Below are 20,620 nucleotides of genomic sequence, written 5' to 3'. Positions count from 1 at the left end.
ATGGAGGGATCTTTTGAAAGAAGCTAAGAGTGAGCCCTGTGAGGAGGGTGGGTCCCGCCACACTCCAGGAGCCAGGGGACCCCTGTGTGGATAGAGGGGGTGGCAGGAGTAAAGGTGTGGAGGAGGGTGGAGGGAGCCAGATGCTGTTCTGTATTCTAGACAGTGAGGGTGACGATGCTGGGGAGGTGAGATGAGGTGGAGACGCTGGCACGTGGTGCCCAGGTGCCAAGCTAAGGAGGCTGTGCGCCCACCTGAGGGCAGTGAGAGCCAAAGAATGCTTTTAAGCACGGTCAGACTTGGAGGTAGGAAGGTGGCTCCGGGCCCATCTGGAAAGGGATGGAAGGCTGGGGACAAGAGTGAGGAGGCTGTAGCTGACAAAAGTTGCTGAGGGTGGGGAGGACAGGTGTCTTAGTCATCTAGTGCTGCTGTAACAGAAATACCACAAGTGGATGGCTTTAACAAAGAGAAGTTTATTCTCCCACAGTCCAGTAGGCTACAAGTCTAAATTCGGGCATCAGCTACAGGGGAATGCTTTCCCTGTCGGCTCTGGAGGAAGATCCTTGTGATGCATCAGTCTTCCCTTGGTCTGGGAGCATCTCAGCACAGGAACCTCAGGTCCAAAGGACACGCTCTGCTCCTGGCACTGCTTTCTTGGTGGTGTGAGGTTCCCATGTGCTCTGCTCGCTTCTCTCTTTTATATCTCAAAAGAGATTGGCTTAAGACACTATCTAATCTTGTAGACCTCATCCGTATAACTGCCGCTAATCCATTTTATTACATCATAGTGATAGACTTTATAACACATAAGGAAATCACATCAGATTATAAAATGGTACACAATCATACAATACTGGGAATCATGACCCAGCCAAGTTGACAGATATTTTTTGGGGACACAATTCAATCCATGACAAGGGGACCATGGGGGAGATTTAGGAGGCAGTATTGACAGGACTTGTTGGAGTGTGAGAATGGGGAGGGCTTGCGGTGTTCCTCGGGTAAAGGGACCACACCCAGACATCTTTTTACCTTTATGCTTAGAGAACCGGATACCCGCCCAGGCTTCCTGTCTGCCCCTGGCTCACTTCTGAAGCAACATCACAGGCAGCAGGTGGCGAGTGGGATGTGTCACCTCCGGTCCGCTGCCTGTGATGTGGTTGGTCCATTCTGACGCAGACGTGGCTTCTCTCCGTGACGGCAGACGAGCCTCCATTGCCTCGCCTGTCGTCGCTGTGATGGCCTGGCCTGATGTGGCTGTACCCCACCAGCTCGTGGGGCTCCTGTAACCCTCCAAGATTGAGGCCTTAAGAACCTCCCACCACACACCCAGGGGCCAGGGACCTGCCATGCAAATGATGTGGTTTCTCTATTGCTTGAAGACGGTTTCTGGTGTGCATTGTGTAAGGGTCTTTAGGTCATTGAGCAGACTCCTCTGCCCCCTCCCACAGCTGTGGCATCTGCCCCCAGGGCCCTGGAGACCCTGTTGTCTGAGAGAGTCCCGAACCCCTGGCGCCTTGCTCACTGTGTGTTCTCAGAGGAGTCACTCTCCCTTTCTAGGCCCCTCATCTGTAAAATGAGGGAGCGGGACAAGATCATAGGGTATAAAATTGTCAGAGGGTTGGACATGGAGTCAGATGTAGCTGTGACTAGCTCTTGGTCAGCCATTTGCTGCTGCATGGGCTTGGACATGGCATTGAATCTCCCAGAGCCTCTATTTCTGCACCTGTAAAATGGAGTAATACTCCCATCATTGTGTTGGTGCAAGGATAAAATGAGAGACTGTATGTGGATGTGCCCAGCACTCTGTCTGGCACACAGTAGGTGTTTCTCCTGGGTCTGAACACTCTCTATGGGTCCTAGCTCTGTGAAAAGTGTAGGTTTGAACCCCTCCCCCCATACTATTGCCCTGAGGTAATCTTTTAAACTTTAAATTGAAACTATACCCTGAAGTCATATTTAAACCAAACAATAGTTTAGTTTAATTAGTAAAGAATGCCTGCCTTGAACACTGTGCTCTTTTAAAGAATTATCTATATGGGATCAAATTGACAACAGCAACTTGAAAGGTTAGATGAGAAGCTCAGAGGGCAGTGAGTTTACGTTAATGGTGGTGGAATGATTTGGAAAAGGACATCGAGAATGGTTGCACAACTTGAAGAATGTAATCAGTGTTACTGAATTGTACATGTAGAAATTGTTGAATTGGTGCATGTTTTGCTGTGTATGTTTTCACCCTGCCCCCCCCCCCAAATTAAAAAAGACAAATATCCTCTCTGACACCAAAAGAAAGTGTAAGTTTGAGGGGAACTTACTATTCCACAGAGCCAAAACTTTTCCTCCTTCCCACCACGTCCCCTTCCTGCTCTCAGCTGGCAGCTAGCTGATCCCTCCCCAGGGGTGCTCCTGGGGATGCTGAGAGTGTGACCCTTTCCCAAGGGTACTGGCATCCAAGAGGGGCTCCCAAAATTAAAAAAGCTCCGAATACCCGAAAGAATGCTGTCTAGTGGTGGAAGGAAAAGCAGCCAGGGCCGCAGTTTCAGCCCTTTCAAATGACACTCTCTTGGGGTAACCACCTCTTCCTCCTTCCCTAGGCTTGCCCTTCTTTTCCTTCCTCTCTCTCACTGTCTATTTATAAATAGGAGAAGGAAGGGACAAGGCCACTGGCTTGGGGGTCCTCACAGTGTCTTGGTCTGGGAACAGGAAGTCAGCTGGGCCACGGTTGCCCAATTCCCCAAGAGCTCACCTGGACCTCAGAATCCGACAGACCTGCATGACTGCCCTGGTCCTACCCCTTAATGGCTACATGGCTTCCTGAGCCTCAGTTTCTTCATCTATAAAATGGGGGTAATCTTTGTTCTTAGCACAAGGCTGTGCTGGGGATGGCCTCCTGGGGGATGCAAATGGTTAAGCACTTGACTACTATCCAAAGGTTGGTAGTTCGAACCCACCCAGAGGCACCTGGGAAGAAAGGCCTGGTGATCAGCTTCTGAAAGATCACAGTCTTGAAAACCCTACAGAACAATTCTACTCTGCACACACAAGGTCACCGTGAGTCGGAATCAACTCAATGGCAATGAGTTTTTTGGTTTGGTGCCTGTAAAAGAAAGTGCTTGCCACAGCCCTAGCCCATACTAGGGTAAGTTTCCTCTCTCTGGGGTTTGGGATGACCCAGTTTGAGGACCCCAGATGCTACTTAGCAGCGTGTGACAGTGATGAGGGAGTCAGAGGGAGGGGGACCTAATACTTGAGAGGTTTTGGCCCCAAGGGACCTTCGTGGAGAGGGAGAGGACACAAATCTCGATATTTTTAACCAGTGGCCACACTGCTTGTGAGCATAGCATTTTATGCGTAGCTGGAAACCTTTACATCCCTGATCTCAGGGGCTCTTAATCTTTTGGGTCAAACGGACCTCTTTGAATCAGAAGAAAACTATGGACCCTCTTTCTGGAAACATACATATACCTGGAATTGTGTATGACTGTTAATGGAGAGCTTGGGTGGTGCAAATGGTTAACAGGCTCGGTTGCCAACTGAAAGGTTTGGTGGTTTGAGTCCGCCCAAAGGCACCTCAGAAGAAAGGCCTGGAGATCTACTTTTGAAAAATCAGCCAATGAAAACCCTCTGGAGCACAGTTCAAATCTAACACACATGGGGTCACCATGAGTCGGAATCCCCTTGATGGCAACTGGGTTTTTGTTGCTGTTGTTGTTTTTGATTTGGTTAATAGAGCCGGCTGCAAAAGATGACCATAGAAAACAGCACCTCCCCTGCCCCCACTTCCCATTTCAAACCCCTGAGCTGGATCTTCTTGCCCCTGAGAGAAAAGCTGGGGGATGCCCTGCCTCTATGAATCTGCTTGAATCATTAAAAGCCCTCTAAGCACCGCTGTTTGCAACAACTGTGTCATAAACCAAAAAACCAAACCCATTGCCATCGAGTCAGTTTTTACCCCATGTATTACATTGTAGAAATGAGCTCCATAGGTTTTCTTGGATGTAATCTTTACAGAAGCAGACCACCACCAGGCCTTTCTTCTGTAGTACAGCTGGGTGGACTTGAACCACCAACCTTTCTGTTAGTAGCCGAGAGTAAACCGTTTGTACCACCCAGGGACATTAATTGTGTCATCAAACCTTGAGCTTTGTTTCATAGTCTGAATCCTGGGCTTCCTTTGAAGAGCTTTCCTTCCTCTGCTCAGGCTGTTCCCGCCTGGAAGCCTGGGGGGAAGCGACAGGTTGGCTTCTTCTTTACATCCCCACCTTGAACTAAGCTCATTCCCACCCCCATTTGCTAGCTGAGGTTTCTGAGCCTTCTAGTGTGAGAGTGGGGTGGGGGTGACAAGGAGAGGGAGCAGCAAGCAGGAGAGGACCTACCTGACCTACCAGGTAAGCCTTACTATACCAGTTAAGACTCGTCTTTGCCCTTGGCAGGCCTCTGAGGCTCACCTTCCTTCAGGGACTCACCACCACTTTGCTGAATGTCCCCTCATGTGGACACTGTGTCTTCTGGCTGGCCACCCACCACCTGGACTCTTTATTTTGGGGTTCCATCACTTCTCCAAGTGTTCCTTTTGAGCAAAGTCCCTTTGAGACGACACAAGGTCACATTCCTGTGAGGTTCATATCTGGTCTTCAGGAAACTACACCCTCCCTTTCCCCCAGTCAGGCCCTTGCCACCTCTGCTCCCATTCTCCTGGAGGTCATCTGCTCAGGCTACCTTCAGTCACGCCACCTCACCCACCTCCACCTCCCAGCTCGTTCAGATTTTCCATCTACCGTGTGGGTGGGCCGCCCACATACCTGGTACTTCTGAGGCATTGGGAGGAGGCCAGGCTTTTGACACCATCTTTTTATAGCACCCAGATTGGGGAAGGGCCTGGAGTATCACGTAAACCCATGCTGTCATTTTATAGGTGAGGAAACTGTGGCACAGAGAAGCTGGGTTACTATCCAGAGCAGAGGTGTACTGAGTGTGGGGAGGAAGGACCTTTTTGGGGTAGACCCGGGAGTTGAATGCGAGTCTTCCTGGGGTGTGGGAGACATGTACATATCAGCTTGATGTCAGCGAAGGAACACAGCACTGGAGGCGAGGAAACCTTTTTTGAGCCTTTGTTTTCTCATCTGTCACTTGGGAATAATAATAGTACCAACTTCAAGCTTTTATAAGGAGACACCCCTGCTGCCAGTGCCGCTGCTGCTATTTTGGTCTCCTACCTTCCTCACCTTCCCTGCTCTGGTCCAGTGACATTGGCCTCCTGGCTGTGCATTGAACGCACTAAGCATGTTCTCCATTGTTGCTCCTGGTCCCACACCTTGCTATAGCTTTTTCCTTATTAGCTCTTATTACCACCTCCTATTTGATCCTATGTATGTATACATCTTCCCCACCTGAATATCAGCTTCCTGAGGGCAGGGAGTTTGAATTACTCAGTGCTGTATCCCCAACACATAGAAGAGTGTCTGGCATGTCATAGGTGTGCAATACATGTTTGTAGAAAGAATGAATGAATGAATTTGTTCACCTTTGCCCCTGACTTCCTCCACCATTAAAACGAGAGGTTGTAGAGATGATCTTTAAGGCTCCTGCCAGTTCTAGGATGCTGCCTCTGTCTCTTTGTGCCTCTTCCTCCTTTTCACCACAGTGGGCTGATCCGACCCTCCTGGCTCACATATTCCTACCTTTGGGCCTTGGCTGCCCTGGCCCTACCACTGAGGAGCTGCCTGGCTGAGAACAGGCCCTCTTAGAGCCCAGCGTCCAGATGGCAGTTCTGGGAAGAGCTGGGTCTCTGGTGCTGAATGGCCCCGCCCACTGGATGGCTTATTCTGAGGTTCCTGAGTGGTCACCAAGGAAAATAGGTCAGAGTTAGTCAAAGGATGTTGGCCTAGGACCAAGAGGGGTCCCCCGCAGTGGGATTGGGGGGTTGTGAGGGAGACAGAGAAGGAGCAAGAGCTTGGGCCCCAGCTCAGCACTGGAGGTGGATAACTGGGGGCTGGTGGTGTAGCAGGGACCCAGGGATCAGGCGGAGCCCAGGAGCCAGCTCCTTCAGCCGTGATGAATGGGAGACCAAGGTTTCTCCTGGGAAAGAGCACCAGCCTGGCTCACACCTCAACTCCACCTCTTCTTCCTGGAGGATCTCAGACAAGTGACTTGGTCTCCCTGAGCCCTGGAATGGACACGTGCATGTCTACTTTTTGGGGTTGATGTGGGATTCCATAGAGTGCTTGCAGCTCAGCCTGGCACACAGTAAGTCGGTGCTTAAGGAATAACCTAACCCCCTTGTTTTTCTTCCTCCCCAGAGGGCCAAAGCTGAGAACCTGGAGCGGTGATGGGGCGGGACTCAAAGCCGGGGGTAGCAAACACAGCCCATGCCTGGGATAGAGACTGTGTGGTGGAGAGGTGGGGAGGCGTTCTGAAGCTAGGCTGTTCAGCTTGGAGTCCTGGGTCTTTGGTCTGTGTTGAGGGGGAGGGGAAGCTTGTGTCCCCAAGAGGAGGGAGGCAGAATAGGAGGTACCAGTACAATAGAGGGTCCTGGACAGAGCTGGAGAAAAACGCAGAACAAAATTCTAACTCACAAAGACCAGACTTACTGGCCTGACAGAGACTGGAGAAACCCCAAAAGTATGGCCTCCTTTTAGCTTAGTAATGAAGTCACTCCTGAGGTTCACCTTCATTCAAAGATTAGACAGCCGTATAAAACAGAACAAGACTAAAGGGGCACACCAGCCCAGGGTCAAGGACTAGAAGGCAGGAGGGGACAGGAAGCTGGTAATAGGGAACCCGAGGTCGAGAAAGGAGAGTGTTGACATGTCATGGGGTTGGTAATCAGTGTCACAAAACAATATGTGTACTGTTTAATGGGAAGCTAGTTTGTTCTGTAAACCTTCATCTAAAGTACAATTAAAAAAAAAAAAAAGAATAGGCAGCGTCAGGAGTGTGGACTCTCCTGCTGTGGCTTTTGGCAAGTCGTTTGAGCATCTGGGAAATGGTAGGAGTTCCGCCCTCACAGGGCAGGTGAGAAGACTGTGTCACACATTGAGTCTAGCATGTAGAGTCTCCTGGGATGTAGTAGGTACTCAATACATGTTCATCAGTAACCAGTTGCCGTCCAGTCAACCCCAACTCATGGCAACCCCATGTGTGTCAGAGTAGAACTGTGCTCCAAGGGTTTTCAAGGACTGAGTTTTCAGAAGTAGACTGTCAGACCTTGGAGGTGCCTCTGGGTGGACTGAACCTCCAACCTTTCGGTTAGCAACCATGTGTGTTAACCATTTGCACTTCCCAGGGACTCCCAGTACGTATTAGCTACTCTTAACTGCAGGTGCCTCCTGTCTGAGGAGGAGTGAGCCCAAAGTTAAGGAGAGGACATAGGGGCTATGGACGGTGGTCTGAGGCAGCTCTGGGGCCTGTGGTCAGGTGAGGGTCTGCTGTGCCCAATCCCCTAGCAGCCTGCCACCAACAAGGCCCTGGAATGGTCCAAAGTCTCTGGGAGACCCAGGGAGGTGGCTTCATCTCTTTCTGCCTTGATTTTCTCTTCTGTGAAATGGGCATAGTCAGACCTACCTCACAGATTTGTTAGACCCAAGGACAGATTTCTATCTATTTATGTGTGTATTCCCTGATTCCACCTCCCACCACCAGACCACAGCTTCCCCATCTGTTAAATGAGCGGTTAACTCTCATCAACTATTTCCAAATATTCATCTGGGGACCCTATGTTTTGAAAGATTGGGTTTGTTAAACATGCTGAGTGAATCCCGTGCTATTCAGTTTATTTCCTCATTTTAAACTGCTAATCAGAGATCCTCTTTGGGGTGGGGAGTGAGTCTGAGCCTTTCCAACTCAATGCAAAGTTTCTGGAGGCTTCCATGGCCCAGTGCTTCCCAGAGGCGGCTTGCCTGCGTGGTCCCTGCGGTGACCTGGGCCCAGGTCCCAGGGCTGTGGTTTGGGCCCAGCTTCTGCTCTTGGGAGCTGCACACTGTAGGGAGTGACCTTTTGTTCTGCTTGCTTGGTGAGGGGCTTTCTGTTCCTCATTGTTTAGCCATGACAGGGCTGTGGGTTTTTTTTTCTTGTCCAAGAGGATAAACAGGCCTCAGGATTGCTCAAGGGAGGGCTGACCCCTCTGCCAGCTGCTGGGGCTAGAGCTATGTGGGGCAGCCGGAGGAAGTGGAGGGAAGGCTGCTGTTCATACCGAAGCTGCAGATGGAAAAGCAGCTAGAAGGAGGGTTGGGAGGCCGGGGTCTGCAGACGGGGGATAGGGGACCTTGGTGGTCCAGCTGCCTGCCTTTGGTGGCCAGGACCTCTCTGCCCATGAGTGGCGCAAGAGCACAAACTTGGCCGCAGCAGGGCCCTTTCCCATCAGGCCCTCGGAACCCTGACAGGAAATGCTGCCCCAGGTCACCCCAGAGTTCTGCTCTGCCAGACCACCCCCCCGGGGTGGGGGCCGAAGACTTCTCTTCCCTCCTGGAGGCTGCCCTGGCCCTGCGGTTTTCATGGTCCTTATGAGTGAGAGCGCCCTTAGCTACCGCTGAGGGTACTCGTGGTACAAAACAGTGCCCGCCGTCCCACCGAGGGTGTAAGGTTCCGATAAGACTTGTGTGGCCACTTTGCTGGGCAGGGGTCTGCAAGGGAAGGAGGCACAGTCCCTCTCCACCCTTGGGGATGCTGTCTGATGGGAAGGAGGCAGCACCTGGGGGGTGCTCCATCGGAGCGGGGAGGCACAGCCCCTTCCCTTGGGAAACTCCCAGCCTGATGCAGCTACACTGCAGAGGCCTCCAGGGAAGGCTTGTTTTGGGGGCTTAGGGGTCAGACAGACCCTTGGCCCCAGTTTCTATTCCGTTGAATGGTGTGTGCGGGGGAAGCTGCAGAAGGGACAGTTCCTCTGTGTGGATGGTGGCTTCTAGCCGACAGGGCTGCTCAGATCAGCCCCAGCCTTATCATCACCCAGTCTCCTCCACATGCGCCCCCCAGTCATCTTGCTCTGTCCACAGGTGCCAGCCTTGGAGCATCATAATCACCGGGGGCGATTTTTGTTTGTTTGCTTTTGTTTTGTTTGTTCAGTATAGCTTCCTATGCCCACCCCCCTTGAGGTTCTGCCTCTGTTTAGGTAGGTAGGAGTCTACATTAGGGATGGGCACCCCAGGTGCTTTAGACACAGACAGTGCCCCCTCCCACATACTGTGAAAGGTCAGATAAGGGGTCCTAAACCCTTGCTTTGCCCTTTGCCAAGGGTGCCTGGCAGCCTGTTCCAGGACCAGCCTGGGAGGAAAGAAGGCCTGAGATGGAGCATGTGGCGGGGGGCATTTGCGTGAGCATACATGCGTGTGTGCAGACGTGTGCCTGTGTGTGTCTGCGTGCATGTGTATGCATGTATGCCCACAGGTGTGTGTACACGTGTGCATGGGCATGTGTGCATGCCTGTGTACACATGTGCATGTGAGCTTACAGTCCAGAAGGAAGTTGAAGTTAACTTTTTTGGACTCTGCTATGCAAAATGATCTCCACTTCCCTTTCCCAGCCACCTATGTCTCCACCAAGCTCACCCAACTGACTGTCTTGGGGTTTAGCCCTGGTGCTGGGTCTGGGGTGGGGGTGGGTGATGGGCCTCAGAGGCAGGCCAGGTGGGGTGCATCCATGTTGGGCTTCATGGCCTGGCACTGGGGACAGACCCCTCCAGGAAGTGACAATTGCAAAGGAGCCCATGCTTAGATCAGCGAAACCTGATCGCCTGCTACATGCAGGCCCTGGGGCAACAGCAGAGCCACCCTGGGCTGCAGCCACAGCAAGTAGAATGGTGGCAGCCTGTCTGCTCAGAGGAGTGTCTGAGATGCCGGATCTGAGGGACTCACTCAGGGTGGGGTGCAGGCAGGGAAGCCTTCAGAGAGGGGGCACTGTCTGAGAAGGGCTTTTAAAGAATAAAAGGAATTTGTCAGAGGAAGCAGGAGGCCATACCAGGTGGAGGAGACAGCTCGGGCAAAGCCATGGGGCTAGAAGAGGCTGGGGCTTCTGAGAGGCATGCATTGCCCGGCAGCAGAACCCCTAGGCCCTCTGGACGTCTCCCCTGATGGGTTCTTGCTGTTGACAACATGTTGCGTGCAGCTGAGCAGGGGAGATGGCTGGGTTTCCGGGCTGACTGGTCACTCCCTGCAGGGGCCAGCCAGGAGCCCAGCCTGCCCAGACTCCCAGACAGAGCTGTGGAGGAGGAAGGAGAGGGCAAAGGGAACCCACCTCGGATTTTGGATAATCGCCTCCTTTGCAGGGCCAAAATTTGGCCAGGTCTGTGCTGGCCCAGCCGTACCCAGAGTTGTGGTGGTATCTGTTCTGATTGGTTTGTCCAGGGTGACTGGTCAGTCCATATTGTGCTGGTTGTTAAATATTTTGAGAATATTCCCTGCTCCTCTGTATTAGGTATTAAAGTTCAGAGAGGTTAAGACAGTTGCTCAAAGCCAAACAGCTGGTAAGTGGTGGAATGAGGATTTGAGGCCAGGTCTCTGACTCCAGAGGCTGTGCTCTCTCTTCCCTCGTCAGGGGAGAGTCCTCATCACTTGTTCAGTAAAGGTTTATTGAGCTTGTACTGACCGTGGACCTGGCACTGTGTTTGTAGCTGGGGATTTAATGAGGCAAGACCCAGCCTGCAACTCTACCCTCCTGGAACTGCTGCTCTGGTCATTATGAGGGGGACAGTCTGTGAGACTGAGTGTGTGTGTAAGCCCACGTGTGCTTACAAATGAATATACCTGCTTGGAACATGCTCACAGCTGTGCCAAAACCAAAAAATCAAACCCGTTGCCATGGAGTTGATTACAACTCATGGTGACCCCATGTGTTACAGAGTAGAATTGCTCCATAAGGCTTTCTTGGCTGTAATCTTTACAGAAGCAGATCACCAGCCCTTTCTTCTATAGAACTGCTGGCTAGGTTCGAACTGCCAACCTTTAGGTTAGTAGTTGAGCGCAAACTGTTTGTGTTACTCAGGGACCTCACAGACATGCATAGGTGGCTTAATGCTCATCCCAGAGGGCCCGGACCTCCAGCCCACATCTTTAAGGAGGAATGCAGGTTTCAAGGGTGTGTGGCTAGGGGTCCTGGGACAGGCACAGTGGTGACTGTCAGCTGCCCGCCCTCTGTGCCCTCTGAGGGTCCGACTGAGACCCGAGGGAGGAGAACTCTTTGTCATTCTTTTCAGTTCTGCTCCTTCTGTGTGTTGCTTTTTGTCTCTCTCCTCCTTTCTTTTCATTCATTGCTGTTTGTTGATTCATGGAGGCATAAAGCACAGTGGCTGAGATGACGAGCCATGGCATCGGACAGATTTGGGCTTGAATTCTTCTCCGCCACTTACTGACTCTGCAAGTTTGGCCATAGGAAAGTAACTTTCTTCATTAGGTTGTTGGGAGGGTTTGCTGAGATCACACACTTGTCTTAGGTCGAAGCTTCTCGAAGTAGAGCCTGAGGTGGGGATTTTTGGGGTGAGTGAGGGCAACCAGACAGAGTGGTGGAGGAGCCGAGCAAGGGTGTGGTGTCGGCTGACGACAGCCTCAGCCTGATCCCATGGGGGCTCTGGGAGTGAATTGTATCACAGCATGGGTCCCTCCTGGAGGCCATGGGCTGCCTTCCAGCTATGGGAACTATTATCAGCCAACACCGACAGCAACTAGGGGGTGGGTGCACCTGCCGGTAAAGAGGTCCAACAGCACCCATGGCTGAGAGCATCTGAAGCACTCAGAACCATGCCTGATTCCTAGTAAGTGCTCAGTAAATGTTAATAGTCATTCTCAACAAACACTCATTTACCGAGCACCAGCTCTGCAGGGCCCTATGTCAGAGGCTGAGGATCCGAGGTAATGAGGCCGGCGTCTCTGCCCTCTTAGCACCGCAGACCTGTGTGTACGCACGCACATGTGTGTGCATATGCACCCATGCAGGGCCAGGACACAGGCACGTAAGCCATTTCAGAACCATGGAATGATTTTTAGAATGGAGCATATCCAGTGTTCACAGAGAGCACAGAGGAGGGGGAGCTTACATCAGCCCGGAGGAGTCAGGGAGAGCTTCCCAGAGGAGGCGACATTCAGCTTGAAGGAAGAAGGGGAGTTTGCCGGGTGCAGGAGGGGAGGGGGGACATCCTAGGCAGAGGGCTACTTTGTGCTGAGGCCCTTGGTTCTCTGGGACGAAGACTGCCTGCTGGGCAGATTCATGGCCCCACACCTGCCCTGTCGTGGGTTAGGAGCCACCCAGCAGTGGAGAAGGCTACCTAAAGCCATCTGTGCTCCCTCTGACCTTGCGGGCTACACTGAGAGGAGGGGAAGAGAAGACAAAAGAAGGCGGGAGCTCCTTCTCTCCCTCCCTCCCTACAAAAGGGAGAAATCCTGACATCAATGGAGTCCCGGCATTTGCAGGCTGGGAATTTGGGCTTCAGTTGGGGTGGAATCCAGGGGTGACCATGCTGATGGCTGTCCTTCCCTCTCCCCTCCAGGCTGCACATCCCACCTATGCCCCGGAGTCTGGGAATGGGACACAGTGCCAGCCGAGACAGTACTATGACAAGAGAGCCCAGATGTACTGCAGCATGTGTCCACCTGGTAAGAAGCCAGTCACTGGGGCCCCGACCCTCGGGCCAGGCTGGGCCTCTGGAGACTGGTACCCTGGAGGGGTTGGGCCGGCACAGCAGAGCCCTTGCTTCTTACTGAACTCTAGTTCCAGCAACTGGCCCCAGGCTTGCCTCTGGACCTTTGGACATGCTGTTCTCTCTGCCTAGCACACTTCCTCAACTCCCTTCTCCTGTTTAATGCCCATTCATCCTTTAGGCCTCAGCTTGCTGTCCCCTCCTCTGGGAAGCCTGTTCTACACTGCCTCCTTGGAACCCCCACTGGCCCCTGGTGTCCCCCATTGCAGCTCTTTTCACACTGTGCAAGAATCGCCTGGTTACTTTCCTGTCACCCCCCCCCACCCACCACTATGAGCTCCTCCAAGATGGGAACTGTGTCTTGTCCCCCACTGAAACCCCAGCACCTGGCACAATGCCTGGCACATAGCAAGTGCATAGTATATATTTGACTGAATCAGTGAATGTGTACCCATTTCACAGATGGCAGACCTGAGGCTTAGCCTCAATTGGAAGAGCCAGGTGGCCCATCCCAGTGCCATCTATCCATCCATTTATTCATACATTCAAATATTTAGAAAGCACCTACTGTGTGTCAGGCACTGTTCTAAGTGCTGGGAGTACAACAGAGAACAGGAAAGTCCTCATGGAGCTTGCATTCTAATGGAGGGAAAATAAACTAATAGATGAAATTAAAAAAAACTAAACCCATTGTCATCGAATCGATTCCGACTCATAGCGACCCTATAGGACAGAGTAGAACTGCCCCGTAGAGTTTCCAAGGAACTGCTGACCTTTTGGTTAGGAGACGTAGCTCTTAACCACTATGCCACCAGGGTTTCCGTAGATGAAAGGAATTTTGGTCATATCAGAGAGTGGTAAGTGCAGTGAAGAAAACAAGGCAGGGTAAGGCAGATAGAGACAGATGGAGTGGACACGTGTTTTATGTGGGGTGGCCAGGGAGGTGACAGTTTGTGCAGAGACCTGAAGGAGGTGATAGAGCAAGTGGTGCAGAAATACAGGGGAATGGCAGTCCAGGCAGAAGCAACAGCAAGTGCAAAGGCCCTGAGGTGGGAGCCTATTTGGTGGGCTTGATGAATAGCAAGGCCAGGATGTATGACCCAGAGTGAGTGAAGAGGGGCATGGTAGGAGATGAGGAGGAAGAGGTAAGTAGGGGCCACGGCAAGGAGTTTAGATTTTATTCTGCAAGAGTCAGGAAGCCAATGGTGGGTTTGAGCCATTGGCCTGAGACGTGGGTGGGCACATGTATACCTATCACTTCTCTCAGCCATTTTAAGAGACCCCAGGGGAAGTGACTCTTCTTTTTTCTATTAAGTTATTAGTTTAAGAAGTTATTAATTTAGTAGAGAAGTGAACATGGCAGAATGGGAATGGGGATGGGACTTGGGAGAATAAACTCCTTAAAGGTGTGCCTTGGTGTTCTCCCATCCCCTGGCTTGTCTTTTCTCCATACCTTCAGTAGTCCCATATTCTCATCCTTGACAGGATCCTAAGGACTACATTCCTGACTGCCTTCTTTCTCTATAGTTCATACCCACAGGTGGAAAATTTTAGCCAACTCTAAAGAAGAAAGGAGCTGGCAGACTAGTTCTCACTAAAGTGTGATTGACTGATACTAGGCTTCCAATGATGGAATTTCAGGCATCTGGGAAGAGCAGAAGGGAAGATATTTTATGTGCAGTGGGGGTTCAGAGAGAGAGTAACAACTGACACATGACAGATGTGAGATTAGAGTTCAGACCTGTGTGGCTCTTAAGTCTAGAGGGTTCGGGGACTTGCTTAAAGTGAGTCAATGGAGGAACTGGAACTCCATCCAGGAGCCTCCCCAGTTAGGCCTGAGTACTCTGGGACTCTGGGAACAGTGGATGGGCCCAGGGACCTGGAAGAAGCCTCGCTCCCTGAACCTTTGGCCCTTGCTTTCTCAGGTCACTTCGTGCAAAGCTTCTGCACCAAGACCTCAGACACCGTGTGTGCCCCCTGCGAGGACAGCACATACACCCAGCTCTGCAACTGGGTCTCCAAATGCTTGAGCTGTAGCTCCCGATGCAGCTCCGGTGAGTGGGCCCCAGAGGGAGGGGTGGTCTGCAGCATCCTCCCCTGGCCACCATGCACTCCAGCCCCTTATCTGAGATCCAGCTGGGGCTACTCCAGGCCAGTGGTCTCCATGCTCCAGGGTTGACTGTCCTCGTGGGCACAGCTCTTTACTATTTACAAATGGCATTTTCATCCTCTGTTTCACTGAATCTTCCTAAAGCCCCGTGGGGCAGGCAGGCACGGGTGGGAGGGAGGAACTGTATTCATTTTAGAGTTGGAGACACTGTGCCTCGGAGAGCAGACGTGGCTTGCTCATGCCGTGGTAGAGCTGGAACAAGACAGCAGGCCTTGGGACTTCGTGCCCAGTGTTCTTTTTGCCACCATACTGAGGGCTGTCCACCCGCCTCCTGGACATTAGAGCTTTCTGGAGTGCCGGGCTGGCTGGGAGGGCAGAGTGGGGAGTCTCAGTGGGCAGGGCGGTGGCGGCAGAAGTGACCCTGGGCTGCGCTCTTGCTCCTCTAGACCAGGAGGAAGTTCAATCCTGCACTCGGGAACAGAACCGCATCTGTACCTGCAGGTCAGGCTGGTACTGCATGCTGAGGAGGCAGGAGGGGTGCCAGTTGTGTGTGCCACTGCGCAAGTGCCTACCCAGCTTTGGAGTGGCCAAACAAGGTATGGGCCAGGGCCGGCCGTCCTTGGGGACCCCCATCATGGCATCCATGTGAAGTCACGGGCATCCGTCAATCAGCCCATCCTGGGAGCGTGGTCAGGGGTGGCCAGGTGCTCGCTACCCATCCATCTGTCCATCCGTCCACCATTCATTCTTCCCTCAGCACTCCTGATTAGGCATACTCTGTGTGCTAGGCCCTGGGGATCCAGAGGTGGATCAGACTGAGCCCTAAGCTACTAGAAAGTCAGGGGATACCGTGGGAAGGTAGACACATGTGATCCAGGAGTCCAGGAAGTCACCAGAATTGGCCAAAGGACAAACTCCACCCAGCCATATGTGAGTGCGTGCATGTGTGTATGTGTGTGGTTTGTGTGTGTGTGTGTGTGTTGAGAGGTGGAGGTGCAGACAGGTCCTTGGCACCTTGGGCCTCCCCTAGGGCTCCAGTGCCAAGGCCCACCTGCCCCATGAAGTTTTAAGTTAGTGACAGGTCATACTTTTTCACCTGAAGGAACTGCAACATCGAACGTGGTGTGCACTCCCTGTGCCCCGGGGACATTCTCTAACACGACTTCGTCCAAAGACCCGTGCAGGCCTCATCGGAAGTGAGTGGCTGAGTCCTTTGCTACTGGAGGAGTGGGGAGTGGTTTCCTTGTGGGACTGTAGGGTCTCGGCCACAGAGCAGCCATGCCACAGTGCCTGAAATCCCCCCATTCACTTCCTTGGGTTGAGGCATTACTGAGCTGTCTACCACCCACCCATGCCTGGTCTGGGTGGGTCTGAGGGTGGGGCACATGGGGAGGTCAAGACCAGGTGGAGTGCATGGGGAGAAGTGAAGGAGGGACAGGAGAGGACTTTCCTGAGAGAGTGTGTGGCCCATACACTCACTTCCCATCCTGGCCACTGGGACCCTTGCCCACTGGCCTGGCTCCCATGAATGGCCCAGCCACTCTGGCCACTCTGTCCTCTGTTGCCTCCTGACCAAGCCTCCTCCTCCCTCAGCTGTAGCTCCGTGGCCATCCCTGGCAACGCAAGCATGGACACAGTCTGTGGGTCTCTGGCCCCTGCCCTGACAGTGGCCTTGGGGCCAGCCCCCAACAACATTGCTCTTCCAATCGGTAAGTCACAGAGGACTCATTCATTCATTCATTCATGTGGTCTTTGTGAGAACCTGCTATCGGCCAGACCCTGTTCTCTGTCCTGGGATACAGGGAACAGCAGACTGGTCTCCTTCCCAGATCCAGTGCTGTCACCAAGAATCCCTGGGTGGGTAGAGATGGCGGTCAGCGTTTCACCTCCAGTGGAGATGGGATCCTGCCTGTGGGCCATGAGTCACCATGACAGAGGGCTGGGCTAGGTCACCTCCACAACTTCTCTTTGGGATTCGGATAACATCAGGCCAGAGGTCTCAAACCGGTGGCCCTCAGGTTGGAGTTGGCCAACAGATGCGTTTTGTTTGGGACACCGTTTTTTATGTGTTTGTTTTGTAATTGAGTTTGAGAGCCTCTAGACTGGACTGGCCCCTCCCCACAACAGCTGCGGCCATCTGTGGTCATTCAGTTACCTGCCTGGCCTCTGACCTGCCTGGCCCTTGGCGACATCCAAATTTGTTCCCTGCAGCCATACTGAACTTTACTTTCTAGGACTGATTGTGGGCGTGACAGCCTTGGGGCTGGTCATCATAGTGCTGGTGAGCTGCGTCATCATGACCCGGAGGAAAAGTAAGATGCCGTTCCTGCCTTCCTGTGTGTGCTTATTCACCCCTTTATTCAGTAAGCGTGTCGGAGTGCCTTCTGTGAGTCTGCACTGGGTGCCACCCATGAGTCAGACAGCGCTGGACACCATAGTCCCTGTTCTGGGGGTGGAGGCATTCCCACAAAGTTCTTGCTAAAAGGCAAGATGCGATCAGGGCCGTCAAAGGAGGTGGGAGTTCAGGATGATTGTCCAGGGGCTTTCTGGAGCAAGATCACGGAGCCGGGTATGACTAAGATGGCAGACAGTGTGCAGGGAAGGAAGGGCATCCTAAGCAGAGGGCATGCCAGGAGCAAAGATGAGGAGGTGGGAGCAGGGGCGTAGGGGGAGCGGAACAGTGGTGGCCCAACCAGAGAGGTGGGTGGTGGTGGCACGGCTCACATTGTCTGGTAGGAAATTGCACCTCCCCGAATCCCGGGCTGGGCCCACTCCCCTGGTTCTGCTCAGGCCCACGTGGCCCTCCTACTGAGAACAGACATGCCTAGGGAAGTTGCTCTCCCTGACTCGTCCCCGTCTCTTTGCAGAGAAACCCTCCTGCCTGCGCGGAGAAGCCAAGGTGGTGAGTGTCCCTTTGCCTTCCCCTACTCAGCGTGCTTTGTGGTGGGCCAGGGTGTTCTGTGGGAAGTGGTGAATTCGGTAGGTTGGTCTAGCCAGTGTCAGGCAGTGTGCTGTGTGCAGAGCCCTGGGGAAGCTGAGTAAAGGCCAGCCAGGGCCTGTCCTTGGGTTTTGGGGCCACCCTCTATGGGATAAAGAGACTGTGAGCATGAAATGCCACGTCAGGGAGCAGAGGAGGTAGTAGTGTCAGTGGCCAGCACGTGGCCACAGACTTGCATCGTAACCTTGGGCAGACATGAAATTGCTGAGTGACTCTGTTTCCTCACCATTAAATGGGGGTAGTGTCTGCTCAGAGTCTCTGGGTGGTACAGATGGTTAACATGCTCGGCTGCTAACTGAAAGGCTGACAGTTTGAGTCCACCCAGAGGTGCCTCAGAAGAAAGGGGTGGTGATTTACTTCTGAAGACTCAGCCATTGACAACCCTCTGGAGCACAGTTCTACTCTGACACATATGGGATCGCCATGAGTCAGTCGACAGCAATAGGTATAGTGTCTGCACAGATATTGGCGATTCAGTGGTAGAATTCTCACCTTTCATGCAGATACCTGGATTTGATTCCTGGCCAACACACCTCACGCATAGCAACCACCTATCTGTCAGTGGAGGCTTGTGTGTTGCTTTGATGCTGAATAGGGTTCAGTGGAGCTTCCAGATTTAGACAGACTAGGAAGAAAGGCCTGGCAACCTACTTCCTAAAATCAGCAAGTGAAAATCCTATTAATCATAATCGTCCAATCCACAATTGATTATGGAATGGCACAGGACCAGGCAGTGTTTCGTTCTGTTGTGCATGGGGTCACCATGAGTTGGGGTCTGACTTGATGGCAGCCTACAACAGTATCTGCTCAGCCCAGCTTACACCACTGTGCCATCCACTTAGCTGGCAACAATACTCATCATCCCCATTGGGTTTACAAAGCACTTAATTATGGAGCAGTGGTTTTCAAACTGAGTTCCAGGGTAACCTGGTGTTCCATGGAAGAGTCCTGGAGGGTCATCTGTGGGGGCTGAGGTGGAGGTTGGGTGGCTGGGCCCTGAGTCCTCCTCCACTTCAATCAAAGTAGCTCACCTTTGATCTGTTTTATGTATTAGCATCTGTGAAGAATTTTTGTTAGAAATGATGCTGACATCGTATTTCATGAATTCTCCACCAGGAAGGCATTTGGCTGCAAGTAACATAAAACCTAAGGTGACTTAAAACAAAAGGGCTTTATTGTTCTCATACCCAAAAGTTCAGGTGCTGAGAGCTGCTGGCATGGATTCACCCCCACCTTCTCACGATGCCAGTAGGACCTTAGATTCTGCCGTCTTTAGTGTACTGGCTTTTGTCCTCTTGCTTGTGGCTTCATGTCATAAGATGGTAACCACCGCTTCATATGTGACCTCCAAATTCAAAGCAGGAAGAAGGGGAAATGGCCAGGCCAGCCATTTATCAGTAAATCAGACACTCTCCCAGAAGTCCTAGGCAGACTTCTGCTTCTACCTCATTGGCCAGAACCGTGTCATGTGACCACCCTAGCTGCAAAGGAGGCTGCGAAAGTGAGTGATTTGCTTTCCTAGCCTCTACGGTGAAGGAGGGAGTCTATGGGAGGTGCAGATGGTTAACATGCTCGGTTGGAGGTTCAAGTCCACCCATAGGTGCCTCAGAAGAAAGGCCTGGTGATCTACTTCTGAAAAATCAGCCATTGAAAACTCTGTGAAGCATGGTTCTACTGTGACACTCATGGGGTCACCACGAGTCAGAATCACTGAATGGCAGCTGGTTTGGTTTTATGATGGAGGAGGACGAGGGATAGGGGCTGGGAATGGGTATTGGGTGGAGCCAGTACACAGTGCCTGCCGCAGCCCCATGCCTGGTAGGCAGGGCAGGTTTTTTTTACACAGTTTTACAGATGGGGAAGCCAAGTCTGAGGCACTTCCTCCATGTCCCTTGTTCTGCTAGGGCAGGGTTTTTCAGCCTCAGCACTACTGATATTTTGGGTGGGATAATTCTTTTTTCTTTCTTATTTTTTTATTGTTGCAGTTTAAAATGAAGTTTACATTTCAAGTTAGTCTCCCATACAAAAATTTATGCATACATTGTTATGTGACCCTAATTGCTCTCCCCTTACTGTGACAGCACACTCCTCCTTCCCACCCCTGATTCCCCATGTCCATTCAACCAGCTCCTAACTATCTCTGCCTTCTCATCTCACCTCTGGACAGAAGCTGCCTGTTTAGTCTCTTGTATATACTTGAGCTAAGAGGCACACTCCTCACGAGTATCACTTTATATCCCACAGTCCAGTCCAATCCCTGTCTGAAGAGTTGGCCTCGGAAATTGTTTTAGTTCTGGCCTGATAGAGAATCCAGGGGCCATGCTTTGAGGGTTCTTCCAGTCTCAGGAAGGCCATTCAGTCTGGTCTTCTTACTAGAATTTAAGTTCTGCACCCTACCTTTCTCCTGCTCCATCAGGGACTCTCAGTTGTGTTCCCTGTCAGGGCAGTCATTGGTGGTAGCCAGGCACCATCTAGTTCTGGTCTCAGGCTGAATGAAGTCTCTGGTTTATGTGGCCCTTTCTGTCTCTTGGGCTACTACTTTCCTTGTGTCTTTGGTGTTCTTCATTCTCCTTTACTCCCAGTGGTTGGGACCAATTGATGCATCTTAGATGGCCACTTGCAAGCTTTTAAGACCCCAGATGCTACTCACCGAAGTGGGATGCAGAACATTTTCTTAATAAGGTTTGTTATGCCAGTTGACCTAGATGTCCCATGAAAGCATGGTCCCCAGACCTCTACCCCTGCTACTCTGTCGCTCTAAGTGTTTGATTGTATTTAGGAAACTTCTTAGCTTTGGTTTAGTCCCATTGTGCTGACTTCCCCTGTAGTGTGTGCTGTCCTTCCCTTCACCTAAGATAATACTTGTCTACTATCTAGTTAGTGAATAACCCTC

At 52.0% G+C, this 20,620-nt stretch overlaps 1 protein-coding gene across 3 annotated transcripts in view; it reads left to right on the top strand.

Moving 5' to 3' along the window:
* The window catches only part of TNFRSF1B (TNF receptor superfamily member 1B), a 44,816-nt gene that overhangs the window by 10,896 nt on the left and 13,300 nt on the right, over positions 1-20,620 (top strand). For all 3 annotated transcript variants that reach the window (XM_023732183.1, XM_023732182.1, XM_023732184.1), the window contains exons 2-8: positions 12,470-12,575; positions 14,545-14,673; positions 15,176-15,325; positions 15,832-15,925; positions 16,323-16,438; positions 16,964-17,041; positions 17,597-17,631. In XM_023732183.1, the coding sequence (XP_023587951.1) occupies positions 12,470-12,575; positions 14,545-14,673; positions 15,176-15,325; positions 15,832-15,925; positions 16,323-16,438; positions 16,964-17,041; positions 17,597-17,631 (708 nt within the window). The remainder of the gene's footprint in view (positions 1-12,469; positions 12,576-14,544; positions 14,674-15,175; positions 15,326-15,831; positions 15,926-16,322; positions 16,439-16,963; positions 17,042-17,596; positions 17,632-20,620) is intronic.

Source organism: Trichechus manatus, unplaced genomic scaffold (genome assembly GCF_000243295.1).
Source record: "Trichechus manatus latirostris isolate Lorelei unplaced genomic scaffold, TriManLat1.0 scaffold00048, whole genome shotgun sequence".
Lineage (NCBI taxonomy): Eukaryota > Metazoa > Chordata > Mammalia > Sirenia > Trichechidae > Trichechus > Trichechus manatus.
The sequence above is the reverse complement of the archived record's forward strand: the minus strand, read 5'-3'. Positions and strand labels throughout refer to the sequence as shown.